General features: G+C 38.1%; 1 protein-coding gene across 2 annotated transcripts in view; it reads left to right on the top strand.

Moving 5' to 3' along the window:
- The window catches only part of FSTL5 (follistatin like 5), a 560,578-nt gene that overhangs the window by 380,247 nt on the left and 165,446 nt on the right, over positions 1–14,885 (top strand). For both annotated transcript variants that reach the window (XM_006121877.4, XM_006121878.4), the window contains exon 7: positions 3,983–4,149. In XM_006121877.4, the coding sequence (XP_006121939.3) occupies positions 3,983–4,149 (167 nt within the window). The remainder of the gene's footprint in view (positions 1–3,982; positions 4,150–14,885) is intronic.

Below are 14,885 nucleotides of genomic sequence, written 5' to 3'. Positions count from 1 at the left end.
TTTGAAAACATGAAATTGGCTAATATCTCTGGCCATAAAATTGATCAAAATGGAGTGCAAATTTGGTAGAGCCATGCCTATGATGTACCAGTTCCCTGATAATTGTATAGTTCAGATGATGGGATTCAATTTGTTTGCAGGGAAAAATCTACTGAGATTTGTAATTAGATGACATATTGACAGAAGGTAGAAACCCATTCTAATTCAGGGTACATCTACACTGCAATGATATTTTGGGATACAGGAGTATCCTGAAATACCTATCCCGTGTCTTCACAGCAAGCCTGTTATTTCAGGCTTGCTGTTCCTATGTCCCTGTAAACCTCATTCTACAAGGAGTAAAAGACATTTCAGAATAGCACTTTATTTTCAAATGTAGTGCTATGTAGACAGTGCTAAATGACAAAATAAGCAATTTTAAAATAAAACATAGGTCTATGCAGCACTTTAAAGACTAACAATATGGTTTATTAGGTGATGAGCTTTAGTGGGCCAGACCCACTTCCTCAGATCAAATTGTGGAAGAAAATTGGCATGACCATATATACCAAAGGGATACAATCAAAAAAAGTGAACATGTATAAAATTGACAAATTGCATATCTTATTTCCACTTACGGTGATGGTAGATGCACTTAGGGTGAGCTCTGTTTGTGTGTTTAAAATTCAGTCTGGAGAAAGTTAGGATTGTTGATGCTTTTTTAAAAAAAATCTTCTTGTAGTTAGTGTAACAGGACCTCTTCCTTTCTTCTTCCAATTATCTGTGTTTACAGGGAAGATTAGTGTATGTATATATGCACCATTAAAAAAGGAAATAGGTTGAAAAATAGCATTGTTTTCTGTCAGTCCCCACTACATTATACAGATTTAGGTTTATTGGCTCTGGTTCTGGCAGAGAAAATCCTCCTGGCTCTGTGTGATGTGATGCAGTTATTAAAAAGCATGCTTTTCCAACATAAGAAGCATTTAGTGGGTCACACATCAAGTGTGTTGTTTACAGCAAACTGGCCTGTTTAAATTGCCAAGACTGCCCTTAGCTAAATGGCAAGCTCCAAAATATAGTACAACAGAAGTACAGCTGAATAAGACTGTTTTATCCATGTTTGGTTCAAGGATTCTTAAATATTGTTTGTCTAAACTTGTATTTATTTAAAATAAAAAAGGGGGCATTTCAAGCTTTAGGCACTTTGCACTAAAGATAAATGAATACACAGATACAATACACAAACACTGTTAGTATTCGTTAGTAAACAGATAAGAACCAGCTCTTGTAATTCCAATAACAAAATGTAATACATGTAATTCTCTTTCCACACTGTAAATACAGTAGTCATATTTTAGAACTTCTATTTTTTCTTAGATTACTAAATACCACTGTAATCTGGAATATCCTCTAGGTTTTCTCCATGCTACGTATAAAGAAGACAATGAAAAATGCAGAGACAGAATCAGCCTATTTTAAGTACACTGACTGTATTGAATATTTGTATTTATATGATTCTGCTGCAGTGCAACATTTTGTGGTTTTAGTAAGAACTGTTCCATATAATGTTGTTTGTTTAGCACCAACACAGTGCTTAATTTTTCTTAGGTGTTGAACATGAGCAGCTCTCATAAATTTCAACAGGACTTTTGTATGATCAGCACTTCTGAAAACCAGATGCACATAAAACAGAAAACCTTGGAAAATCCAGATGTGTTGACAATTTAGTTGGGTACTTGCTTTTTAAATATGGCACACTTGCATCTTGTAAGCAGAATAAGAGAGTGAAATTCCTGGAGGTTGGCATACTGAGGAACCATTTCATGTACTACAGTAATCCAAGAGAAATTAACTTACTTCTGGGTTTTAGAGGAAATAATTTGAAATCCCATTATGCCCAATGGATAATAAAGTTCTTTTTAAAGCTAGAAAGCAGGAACATTCCCACCTTCATTAGCAGTGCTAGCCTGATCAATAAACAATGATTTTATTAACAGATAGAAGAAAAGCAGAAGCACAATAGAGAAACTGCAACAAATTCCTTCCTCTCATTTTCAAAACATGGAGACTCATCAGGTGTGCAAATAAATATTCTAATGAAAGGGTAAATGGGCCAGATTTAAGTCAGAAGTGTCATGTTTTATTGGGTCTCTGAGGTCAGGGTGGATTAATTCAAATCAAAGCAAATTAAACCAACTATTTCAATCATTATTTAAATCAGCAAGCAGGAAATGATTTAAATAATTTATTTTAATCTTGTTTTGCATTTGCACTTTTTAATTATAATGCTAAAGACAGGTTGATTCTCATTGGTTGGTAAGTATTAAAACATGTTGATTTTGAACTAAACATAGACTTTACGCTAAATTTGTTTTTTCTTCTTTCAAACCAAGAGGCAATGCTATATCTACACACCCAATTAAGTACTGTAATGACATATCTTAACACACATTCCATTTCTTAAAGTATATATTTTATATATGTTATTAAATGTTGAATGATGCATTTCTTATTTACTAGATGATTTATTTATACTTTCTGGCAAATTCTATTTAGATAGGAATTGGAATTCTATTAAAATGAACAAAAACAGTTTATACATGCATGTGTATGCTGTAAGTAGTATGTAAATTAAGTTGTTTTTTTTTCTGTTTACCGTGTCTTTCAAAAGAATAGAACTTGTAAATTTTAGAAATTTCTAAGTTGTTTTTATTCTTGGATTAATAGAAGAAAACAAATTTTCCTGCTTTTTTTCATCTCCCAATCAGTTTCTTAACTTTAGATGAACTAGTCATTGAACTAAATTGGTTGTGAAAAATGAAAAAAAATATTCTCTATGGCTGCAGAAGGCTATTGCTGTCAAAAGCTACTTTAAAATTACAGTTAAATGGTTTCAGGTGTATAGCTAGTGGCTTCCATTGGTACAGTGATTTGACTTTCTTTACAACTTCAGCGGAAAACATGCACTGCCTAATCTTATTTTCCGTTACCTTAACATATAGTAAATTTAAGCTTTAACACAGGTTGTCATAATTTTAATTTTGAATAGTTTTATGTTTAAAAGAAAATGTATGTAATTCAAATTAAAAGTCCATTTTAAACTTAAATATCTGATTTTTTTAGAAAACTAATTAGTGATTTGGATCCACCTTGTATTTGGTCAGTGTAACATTAAAATTGTATCTTACTGTGATATATTATTTGTAGGTTTTTATAAATACTAAAAATTTAATTTTTTCTCTGTGTTTTAGAAATTTTTCCTTTTTCTTTTCGGGTTATAATGTTCAGTTTCACCTCTTCCTGGGAAAATGGTAGGTTAAGTAGGAAAAGTCATCTTTTGGATATTCACATTCCTTGGAAAGGGTTTCCGATACAGTCCTGAGGTCGTTTGTTATTTATTGAACTGGTTTAAACTGGGATTTTGTCTACTTTGTCTGCCACATGTCCCAGTAAATTAAGCGTTTGCAAATTGGATCTAAGCAGTGGGTTTTTTTTCCATATAGTCTCATCAAAATATATTTTTTCTTTTATATGTATGCAAAATATTTATACAAATGTTTTTGCCCTCAACAATAAATCTATTTGTCAGCTTTATCAATTGACTGCTGTAACCTTATTTGCTTGTGTTAAACTGGCTCCAAGCAATTTATTGATGAATAAATTGATCTGTTTTGGTGCAATTGCAGATCCTGGCTTTGCAATTACATAACATTGTATGTCTACCTTTAGATCTTGTCTGCCATATTTATTATAACTTTATCTCTGAAATTTATTTCATGTTAAACGCTTCTGTTCTAAGTGATGTTTGTCAGTCAATTTAATTGAAATGTCATGCTGACCTTTTATTTGGAACAGTTTAAACTTCTAAGAGTTCCTTGAAAGTTCCTTTTCCTTTGATTCAATTTAGACTCCTTAAATTACCAGGGTACGGAAATTGCATGCCAGTTAACCTTATGAAATGGCATGCTAATTAACTTTCCAAACAATATATCTTTTACAGAGATTGTTCAGCTGAGTCTGCCAGATGATCAGAAAATAAGTGTCACTACAGCAACAGTAGGACAAAGTGCTGTCCTAAGCTGTGCCATTCAGGGAGCTCTGAGACCTCCTATCATCTGGAAGAGAAACAATGTCATTCTGAATAACTTAGATTTGGAAGACATCAATGTAAGTAATAAAGGGCTACAAAATGATTTAATGGCCTCATTGTAAAATCTTTGCCACACAAAATTAGCAGAGTGTTATTTGAGAAGCTGAGAACTGCCTCTGCTGGTATATTACTTAAAGTGTTATGACAGGTATTTGCTAATAACATAGAAAAGAGGAAATTAAAAGTGAATATACATATTTTTATTTTATTGGCTATATATATATATATATTTTTTTTTTTTTGCAGCATAAACCAAATGAAAATTGAATTGTTTTCAGATCTTTACTGATCTATTGTTTTGAAATAATTATGCATTGTTATAATATGACCACATAACCAAGTTTGTGAAGTATATGCAATCTGGTATAACGTATTTGTCTGCTTACCTTCGTGATCTGAGTTTAGCTCATCTTTGCAGATAAATGTAGATCTATATAATATTTAGATTTGTATATAATATTTGTTCATAAAATGAAGCTACTAAGAAAATACCATTAAATGTAACACTTTAATATCTGGTCTTTTAGTGCCAATGTATATCAGTTTCTCCATGGTTACTTGTTTATCAGCAACTTTTGTTATAGCATTTATGATGGCCAATAGTTACTTCAATGTCTAGTTGTGCTCCCATTGAAGTCAACGTTAAAACACCCACTGCAGTATAGGACTCAATAGCAAGAATCACACACAGAGAAAATAAAATGTACCGGGTCACTATTTCAGAGAAAGGATACAGCAATGTAAGAACAATGAGTCAAGATCACCTGTTAAAATATAATCTGTGTAGTACCACATATCACACCAAATTCTTGTCCATGAAAATGAATCATGGTGCAAATAGATCATAATTAGAAGAATAAATACTGACTTTGTTCTTTAAAAAGGGAAACTAATGCAATAAGGAACTTGCTGTTCTTTAATAAAGGGGCTGTATTGTATATTATATATCTTAATGTAATGATAAATATCACTAAACCAATTTTTTTAGGATTATATTTTTTGCCACGCACAAACACACAAATACCACTAGATGAAACTTGCCATAAAAATGTATCAATACATATTTATATCACTGTACAAATACCAATCAAAGAAAAATGTTTAACTCAATAATATTTGAAATTTAGAGATAAGCAAAGTAAAAAAAAATCCTGCATGAGAATTTGTGTTTAAGGCTATTTTCTTTTTGATACATGGGCAGTGTCTAGACTGCAGGGTTTTTTCAAAAAAAGTAGCCTTTTTTCGAAAAAACTTCACCTGCGTCTAGACTACAGCCGCGTTCTTTCGAAATTAAATTGAAAGAACGGGGCTTTTCTTTTGATGATGGTACTCCTCATTTCATGAGGAAGAACGCCTTTTTTGAAAGTGCTCTTTCGAAAAAAGGCGTTCTTGAGTGCAAACAGGGCTTTTTCGAAAGAGAGCATCCAGACTGCCTGGGTGCTCTCTTTTGAAAAAGTGGCTTGCTTTTTCGAAAGTACTGCTTGCAGTCTAGACGCTCTTTTTCAAAAAAGGCTTTTTCGAAAGTATCTTTCGAAAAAGCCTCTTTCGAAAGAGGCTTGCAGTCTAGACGTAGCCATGGTGTTGATCATTTGTGTTAATGGTTATAAGGCTTTAATTTGAATCTCAACATCTACTGCCATTAAATAATTACAAACTAGCCCTCATATGACCCTTCTATAATTTCCCACAACTGTAAAAACTGAAATCACTAAAAATGGGGTGGGGCTTAGCAGCCATAATTTTGCACAACATAAACATTTACATAAATAAAAATTGAATAAATGCTTAACAATAAACAATGATACTGTCTCTCAAAATTGTATTAAAATAATCAAATTCTGCCAAGGCTATTCATAGGCACTGTGAGTTTACATAGAACTTTATGGTAAACTGGAAAAGTCCTACCCCATAAAGTTTGCGATTTGATTTAGTCATGGAACAGTATGACATTACAAACAGAAGCAGATCACTGTTATTGGAATAGTAAACTATCAACAACACAATTTGTATTGCATGAAACATACATGCTGCCATGCATGTAAGAATAGGTCAAGATTTGTTTCCATTTGCAGTTCTGTGTCCCGTTTTCAGGCTTAGATAAATAGAGGTGTATAAATTAGCAAGCATTCTAATTTTCAATTGTTGTACTGGTGTGCCCACCATCATCTAATATTTCTGATTTGCACTTTATTCGGTAGCCTCTTTGCTCATCCTACAACTAGTCCAATCAAGTTTAATTTACTTCTGAAGCTAACTCATCACAAGCATAGATGGCATAAATGAATCAACTTAAAGGGAGTTGCAGCAAATTACTCCAGCATTGAACTGATATTCCTTAAGTTCTTGCTAGTCCATGAGAATTATTTTTCACTATGAGCTATTTTACATTATACTGATCTACTTTTTTGTTTTAATTTTCTGGTTTTCCTCATGGATTTTGGAAAATTTCTTTGGTTATCTCATCCTACCCCCCATGTAATTTGATAGTCTCCATCTATTTAGTCATTTCTAGACTCATGTTCACTTTTAGTTGTGATGCAGTCATCATATGATATCCGTTTTGGCTAAGTAGCAAAAACAAAAACCTGGGAGAAAGAAGAAGAATAGTTGAATAGCTCCACAGAGGAGAGCTGCATTTTAAACCTTTCACATAAAGTAAATGTAGCACTCAGTCACATGAATCTTAAAACAAAAACATAAAACGAGATCAATAAGGTGTTACTGCCTAAGTCACACTTTAATTGGCAACTCATTTGTTGTACTTGTTGGCAATTTTAACATTCAAAGCACTTTTATAATTTCAAGTATCTCCCAAGAGGGTATGTGTTTTGTACTCATTAGTAGCACACTTGGTGAAATGACGTGACAACAGATTCTGTTCTGGAAAAACTGCTGAATACTTTGTCAGCAAAATTCCCCAGAGATTAGCTTCACTGGTAATTCTGCATCAGTCTAAGCAGCATGGCTGCAAGTATGAAGAGAATTTTTGCATTTTGGCAAATGCACCTGAACACACTTGGGATGTAGAAATGGCATCCTTCTTCCTATATGCAGTTTTTCACACACCAGTCTTCAGTGAAATCCTGGACACACTGGGTCAGGGAGTTTCAGAATGGGGGTCAGGATTTCATTCCATGTACCTAAATCTCCCACAATAACTTCCAGTTTGGGGCCATAATACATAAATGGAAATGGGGAATCAGAAATAGTCTAGAGCCTCCTTACATCCATTCTTGAAGGTTTAGACTAGGGATTGAATATAAGTTAGCCCCATTTCTGAAAACTACAGGATATATATGTGAGGCAGCCAATGGTGAGAGATACTGCTATGTGACCTGGTGTCCATTGGTGTTATATTCTTTAAACTCTGAGGACATAAAATATAGAGAAATGTTGTTTATCAAAAAATGATCATTTGAATTTGTGTAACTACTAATTTTCTGTTTTCCCAGAATGCAGTTTAAACAGGTCAAATTTTATTCCAGGTATATTGACATGGTGAATACTAAATAGTTTTATTGATTGCAAAAAAGTAGTAAGTCTGAGACAGCTTACTGCTCTTTAGATTTTCTTATGGTTCAGATGATTACTTTTGGTGCAAATAATCCATTTTGCTCTGATATTTCTCCCATTTTAAGCTCATGTGGCTTGTGGATAATCAGCACTTGTCAGAATGTGACTTTAAAAATTAATTTCATCTGTGCAGACTCAACATGACTCATAACTTAATATATTTGTGCCATGACCCATTTAAGAATTGATGTGTCTGGGCATTTTATCAATGTGTTAATACACATTTGAGTGTTTTAATGCTTTTACCCTATATTTTACTAAATTCTGGTTTGTCTGTTTACCTATAATACTAGCCAATTAGCCCGTCATAAGATGGGATTTTCAGGTCTCTCCTCCATGTCCCTCTTCTTTCCTGAGCCTCCGGTCTTTCTCTCTCCTCCTCCTCCTACTGCTTCCCCCTCTCTGTCTCTCAGCTCTCCGTCTTTCTCTTTCTCTTTTCCCCATCCTGACTCTCACTCTCCCTTTCTCTTTTCCTCCTCTTCCTGCCTCTCACTCTCCCTCTGCTCCGTCTCTCTCTTTCTTTTCTCCTACTCCTGCCTCTCACTCTTTCTCCACTCTCCTCTGTCTCCGTCAGGGATGCATGCTCATCCAAGCCCTGCCCCCTGGGCATGTACGTTACCGCCTCGCCACTCTTTGCCTCTCGCCGTGGCACTCAGCAAGGGAGGTGGAGCAGTGACGTTCACGGCCAGGGGGTGGGGCCTGGAGCCACTGTCACACGTCACCGCCCCCCCTTTGCCTTCCGCTGTGGCACTCGGCTGAGTTCTGTGCCGCTCAGCTGGGTCGCCACGGGCAAGCAAGCGGAGTAAGCGGCTGTTTGGGCTCCCCCATGGCGGCCCAGCTGAGCGGTGCAGAACTCAGCCGAGCACCACAGCGGGAGGTGAAGGGGGGCAGGGTGGTGATATATATGATTGCCAGGTGTCCAGTTTTTTACTGGACAGTCCGGTTTTGGGGCTCCATGTCCGGTAAAAAAACCCAGAAAATACTGGACATGTACAATGTCCAGTATTTTCTGGCTCTCCACCTGGGCGCCCCATGGAAGCCTGGCAGGGACGGGGGAGTGGCTGGGAGGTGGGGCACGATCGGCGCTGAGAGCCTCTAGTTGCTACTGGGAAGCAGGAGAAGCTCTGTCCCTGCTCCTGAGTGCTGTTCCAGTGTGTGTTGGAGCCACAGCTGGACTTGCTTCACTGGGACTATGAGAGGGGTGGGCAGCACCCTGGAATCTGCACGTGCCCTGGTGAGTTCAGCTCCCCGCCGGCTGATTCCCTCACCCTACCCCCCAGCAGCCAGTTCCTCCTCCTGATCTTCCACTGCCAGCCCCACGACCTCTGACCCCCACCCCTTCCCGTTTTCCCCTGGCCAGCTACGCTGCCTCTGACCCCCCCCACCCCAGCTCTGCTTCCCGCCCCCCCTTCCTCCCAGCCAGCCCCGCTCCTCTCCCAGACAGTCTCTTCCCCCTCCGACCCCATTTTGTTTTTTTACCCTACCTAGTAACACTAGTGATGTACACGGCCAGGGGGCAGGACCATGTATGTCACCACCCTGCCCACCTTTCCCTTCCGCCATGGCACTTGGCTGAGTTCTGTGCCGCTCAGCTGGGTCACCGTGGGGGAGCAAGCGGCCGTTTGGGCTCCCCCACGGCGGCCCAGCTGAGCGGCGCAGAACTCAGCTGAGCACCACAGCGGGACACGAAGGGGGGAGGCGCGGGGACGTGCCCAGCTGAGCGGCGCAGAACTCAGCTGAGCACCACAGCGGGACGCGAAGGGGGGAGGCGCCCACCCCCTGGCCGTGTACATCACTGCTCCACCCCCCTTCTACTCGCACCGGGGCGGGTGACATACATGGCCAGGCCCCACGCCCCCTTCGCCTCCTACCATGGCGCTTGGCTGAGTTCTGTACTGCTCAGCCAGGCCACTGTGGGGGAGCAAGTGGTCGTTTGGGCTCCCCCCCGGTGGCCCAGCTGAGCAGCACAGAAGTCAGCCGAGTGCCATGGCGGGAGGTGAAGGGGGGCGGGGTGGTGACGTACACGGCCAGGCCCTGCCCCCTGGCTGTGTACATCACTGCCCTGCCCCCCTTCCCCTCCTGCCGTGGTGCTCAGCTGACTTCTGCGCTGCTCAGCTGGGCCACCGCGGGAGAGCAAGTGGCGCAAGCAGCCGTTTGGGCTCCAGAGTCCCCAGGCAGTACTCCATGAGAAGGGTGGCACAAGAAGCACTGAAGTAGAACTGGGCTTCCACGGAGATGGCCTTCTTGAGGTATCTTAGGATTCATGGACTATGGGAGCAGAGTCTCCTGTAAGAGTAACAAAGGAGAAACCTGCCCTTACACTACTGAATGATTTGGAGAAAGCTCTTAAGATGATCTTACGGAATGCTCCTTGTCCTTGAACCTCTCCCATAGGAAGAAGTAATTAGGCTCTTGTTTTATCATATTGTCTGTATGGGCATGTCTGAACTACATTCCTCTTTCAAAAGAGGGATGTCAATTAGGCAGATCAAAAATGCAAATGAAGCAGGGATTTAAATATCCCATTCTTCATTTGTATAATCACGTCACAGCATTCTTTCAAAAAAGGGTATTTTGAAAGTGAAACCGCCATCTAGATGTGGTTCTTTTGAAGAAAAGAAAACTTTTTCGAAAGATCCTGTACTCCTCAAACTGAGAAGCACAGGATCCTTCGAAAAAGGGGGCTGTAGCCAGCCAGAGTAAGTCTAAGGTCCAACACTGGGTTCTGAAAGTACGCCACACAGGTATCTGTCAAACACAAGTAGTTTATTTCCTGACAGCTAACAGCTGTGACCCTTAAATGGAAGAACAACATAAAAAAGAAGCAGCATATCTTATTTCCATTCTTATAAGCCTGGTAGGCTACGGATGAAGTGGGAGGTTGTCTCAGCTTCCGAGGTACCGGTACCCGAGGCCCATCAATGAGGTCTGATTTGCTAGGCTCTAAGGCAGCCTTAAATACAGTTTTCCTGCCTTGTTTGGCAGTTTGGAATTTTCCAGGGGTTACTCATTACGTGTTGATGTAGGGCTTAGCTGTTAGTCATCGATCTGGTTCTGATCTAGTTCTGCTTGTTCTTTGGCCCTGTTTACGTGATCAGTACGTTAGGGTAAACAGAATTGTTTATGCATTCTTTCCCATTCCTGCTATACTGGCAACAATGCTTATCTTAAATGGCGTATGTTCCCAAAGACTTGCTTCTGGCTCATCAGATATAGGGAAAAGGGGGGAAAGAATGCAGGCCTCGCCACCCCTAAATTAGCACTTCCAAAGTTCTTCTGCAATTGACCACTAGGGGTTTTTTTTCCTCTTTTTTTGAGGCATAATGTTAGTTCGAACCAAGGGGTTTGATTTGAACTCACGTGGCCTAGAGCATACTTCCTGGTTTGAATCAGCTGGCAAACAGAATAGCGCACAGGTGAAATTTGCTAATGAAGTATGGGATATTTAAATCCCCGCTTCATTAGCAATTTCGGTTGGCTACATTTGCATCCCATGGGTTGTGCCCATGAAAGCTCATGATGCCATCTACATTTTTTGTTAGTCTCTATGGTGCTGCAAGACTATTCGTTGTTTTTTAAGTTTTTCTAGATGAAATACAGTATTGTTTCAAAGGTAAACTGGCTTTTGGCTAGGTACTTTTAAAATAAATTATTTACATTTTTCCTCAATAAATAATGGTCAGTCAATGAACAATTTATATACAAATTCTTCTTGGTGTTTAATCTTCAGTATTTGTTCCCAACAGGTTATATGAAGTTCATTTTAACAAACTAGCTGTCATTTTTTCTTATACATTTCTCTTATTGATAAACTCAAACTTGTCTCCTGCCTAGCTCTTATATTTTTTATCGATTATATTTTCTGGAGTAGACAGATTTGATTAATAATAGTTCATCAAAGCTGGCACATTACTATTTTTATAGCTCCTTTATCTCTTAGGCATTACTTTTCTAAGTCTTGAGTATTATTTGGGGATTTTGTTCTTTGCTGGATCAAATAATAATACCGTTGGCTCTGTTAGGCTTTTATAATTAAACATCAAAACAATTACGTTTGTTTTAAATTCTCACTGATAAGATTGCCTATTATTGCCTATACAAGATATTTTATATTTTTCTTTGTTTAAATTTTTATGTGAAATGTATTTTGTTTTGACCACAGTTGTACTAGTTCTTTTTCACAATCACTTTTCCCCATATCTTCTTGGGACACTTATTTACAACCAGCAATATTTAAAGAAAAAGCGATAATATTTAAATGCTAGTCGCTTTTTCTAAAAAACTTCTTGTTGTCTAGACGCTCCTTCGAAAGAGGCTTGCAGTCTAGATGTAGCCTGGGATTCCAATCTGATTCATACCTCTAGGCAGAACTGCAATATAAATAAATGTTAAATGAAACTGGCCTATACAAAGTGCTATGCAATGCCCATAATAAACAGAAATAGAAAGATCTTTCTCTTCCCAGGGTGTGTCTAGACTACATGCCTCCTTCGACGGAGGCATGTAGATTAGCCAGATCGGAAGAGGGAAATGAAGCCGCGATTAAAATAATCGCGGCTTCATTTAAATTTAAATGGCTGCCCCGATCTGCCGATCAGCTGTTTGTCGGCAGATCGGGGGAGTCTGGACGCGATGCCCCGACAAAGAAGCCTTTCTTCATCGACACAGGTAAGCCTCGTGAAACCAGGCTTACCTGTGTCGATGAAGAAAGGCTTCTTTGTCGGGGCATCGCGTCCAGACTCCCCCGATCTGCCGACAAACAGCTGATCGGCAGATCGGGGCAGCCATTTAAATTTAAATGAAGCCGCGATTATTTTAATCGCGGCTTCATTTCCCTCTTCCGATCTGGCTAATCTACATGCCTCCGTCGAAGGAGGCATGTAGTCTAGACACACCCCCAGTCTCTTTGAATTTTATTAATCCAAGAATTTTTCTGGCAATAACAGGTACAAGATTTCAAAACAAATGTATGATTTTCAATGTTATGTTCCTTGAAAAAATAATATTTTAAAAGCATTGATTTTCTAATTATACGTTACACCTTCACAATCTGAAATATTTTAGCGGCATTAATTAGGAAAATTTGACAGTTTCATTTTGTCATTTGTATATAATCAGCCCCGTACATTCTAATCTTATGCATTATTGCCTCCTCCTTAATGCATTATATACTAATTCTAGTATTTTAACAAAATACCCATATTATACTGTATTATTAACAGTTTTCTACTCAAAATAGCTGAATCTCTTAGCTTAGGGATTTGTCTCAAGTGCTCTGTGGATCATAACTTTTTAAAATGGATGTTTAACAATCAGTGCAATACATATACATACATACAACCATTGGGGCAAGCTAATTTACCTACTGTTTCAATTTGACTTTACATCTAAGGGGATGCAAAACTTAACTAGTAGAGGTTCAAAACTTCTTCCATAAAGAGAGAATTATAAAGAATTATATAGATGGCTTAAATATGTTCCTTCCACACCATTCATATCTCCAACATGAATTATAATGAAGCCAAACACTATCAAAACTGTCTATAATATAGATTAAAAAAACCTCCAAAATGCAGTGTCTTCTATATTGTAGATATTTAATACTGTTATTCTGTTTCTAAGAAATACTAAGCCCTGCATTGCCCATTGAACAAACTGAATGCTGTTTTCCTAACTTTGATTAATCTTTATACACTGGTGATGGTGGCATGATTAATTCTCACAATATTTATTTTATCACTTTGTTGTATAACTTGGTAGATGACACTTAACCTAGAAGTTTCATGTGTCATTTGAAACTTAGTTTGGATATCAATAGAATACATTGTTTTTAGGTGCACTCTTTATCTCTGAACTTAAACATGGTGGATAAAGATCCAGGGCCCAGAAATTTTGGCTATAGAACTTTTCTGTAGTAAAAATCTAAATGCTTCCAGTCCTGGCAGACTCCAAAGTTGTGGCTAGGACAAGATGGAGTGTAGTCAGTTAGGCCTATATCCCATTGTTACTGTTCCTATAAGAGCCATTGCAAAAAGGGTATAATTTAGGTCTTCCCTTCATCATTTCCTGAATAACGGAGGCACCTTATCCATATGACACAGATATGAATCTGTCCCTAAGCTTGTGTTTCTGTGGCTTGGTCTGTTAAAGTAGGTTGTTTTGCACATGCTGTATGATTTGCTTCAGTGTTTTCAATGTTTAATTTGTGGCATCTATGATAGCAATATCCTATAAGAAATGTAAAGTGCTACACTGTATTTTCTGCTGTGTGCTTTTTTTAAGACTGTGACAGGACTGTGATCAAATTAGGAAGAATGTGGTTTTGTAATTGGAGTAGAGATCATGGAGTCTGTTATGACACTGATATTGTGTGACAACTTCTTTGTTAATCTGCTTCACCTCTAAGTATCTCATTTTAACCCTGAGCAAACTATTCATGATGATATTTACTTATCTTTCAGGAATGTACTGAAGTTTAATTTTTTTGTTGCAAAAGTGTTATGACTATTGAATAAAAGTAATCATACCAGTATCTTTACCTGGTAATATGAAATACTAAATAAAGATTGCAGATCAAATAAAAATAGATAATTACTGGGGGGAGGTAGCTAAAATAGTTTCTATGTATTACTGCTTAATTAGTAATTCCTCTAAACATATCAGTTTAGGTTTCATTGCACTTCCAAGGCACAGCTCTCTACATGGAGCCTGATATGAAGTTGCTCTCTAGTTGCACTAAGAGCTTGTTATCTGATTTAGACATAGAGTATGAAGATAGTATACCAAGGAATAGGCAGGGAATAGAGGAATAAGGTTTTAAACAAACAAAAATAATGTCAATCAACAGTTGAGTGTAAAGGAAGGGTTTGAAGAAAGAGAGCAAGGACATTTAGCACATAGAAAGAAGGAATGTTGTCTTGGGGCGAGTCTACACTGCAGGGTTTAACTCGAAATAAGCTACACAAATTGAGCTACGTCAGTTGCGTATCTTACTTTGAAATAGCTTATTTCAAAATAGGGAGTGTCTAGCCAGCAATTATTTTGAAATAGAGCACTCTTCTTCTGACTTCCCTTACTCCTTGTACAATGGGGGTTACAGGAGTCAGAGTAAGAAGTCCTCCAGCTTGACAGTATTTTGACACTATTTCGAAATAACTGCCTGCTATGTAGACAAGGACTA

Source organism: Pelodiscus sinensis, chromosome 5 (assembly GCF_049634645.1).
Source record: "Pelodiscus sinensis isolate JC-2024 chromosome 5, ASM4963464v1, whole genome shotgun sequence".
NCBI lineage: Eukaryota > Metazoa > Chordata > Testudines > Trionychidae > Pelodiscus > Pelodiscus sinensis.
The sequence above is the reverse complement of the archived record's forward strand: the minus strand, read 5'-3'. Positions and strand labels throughout refer to the sequence as shown.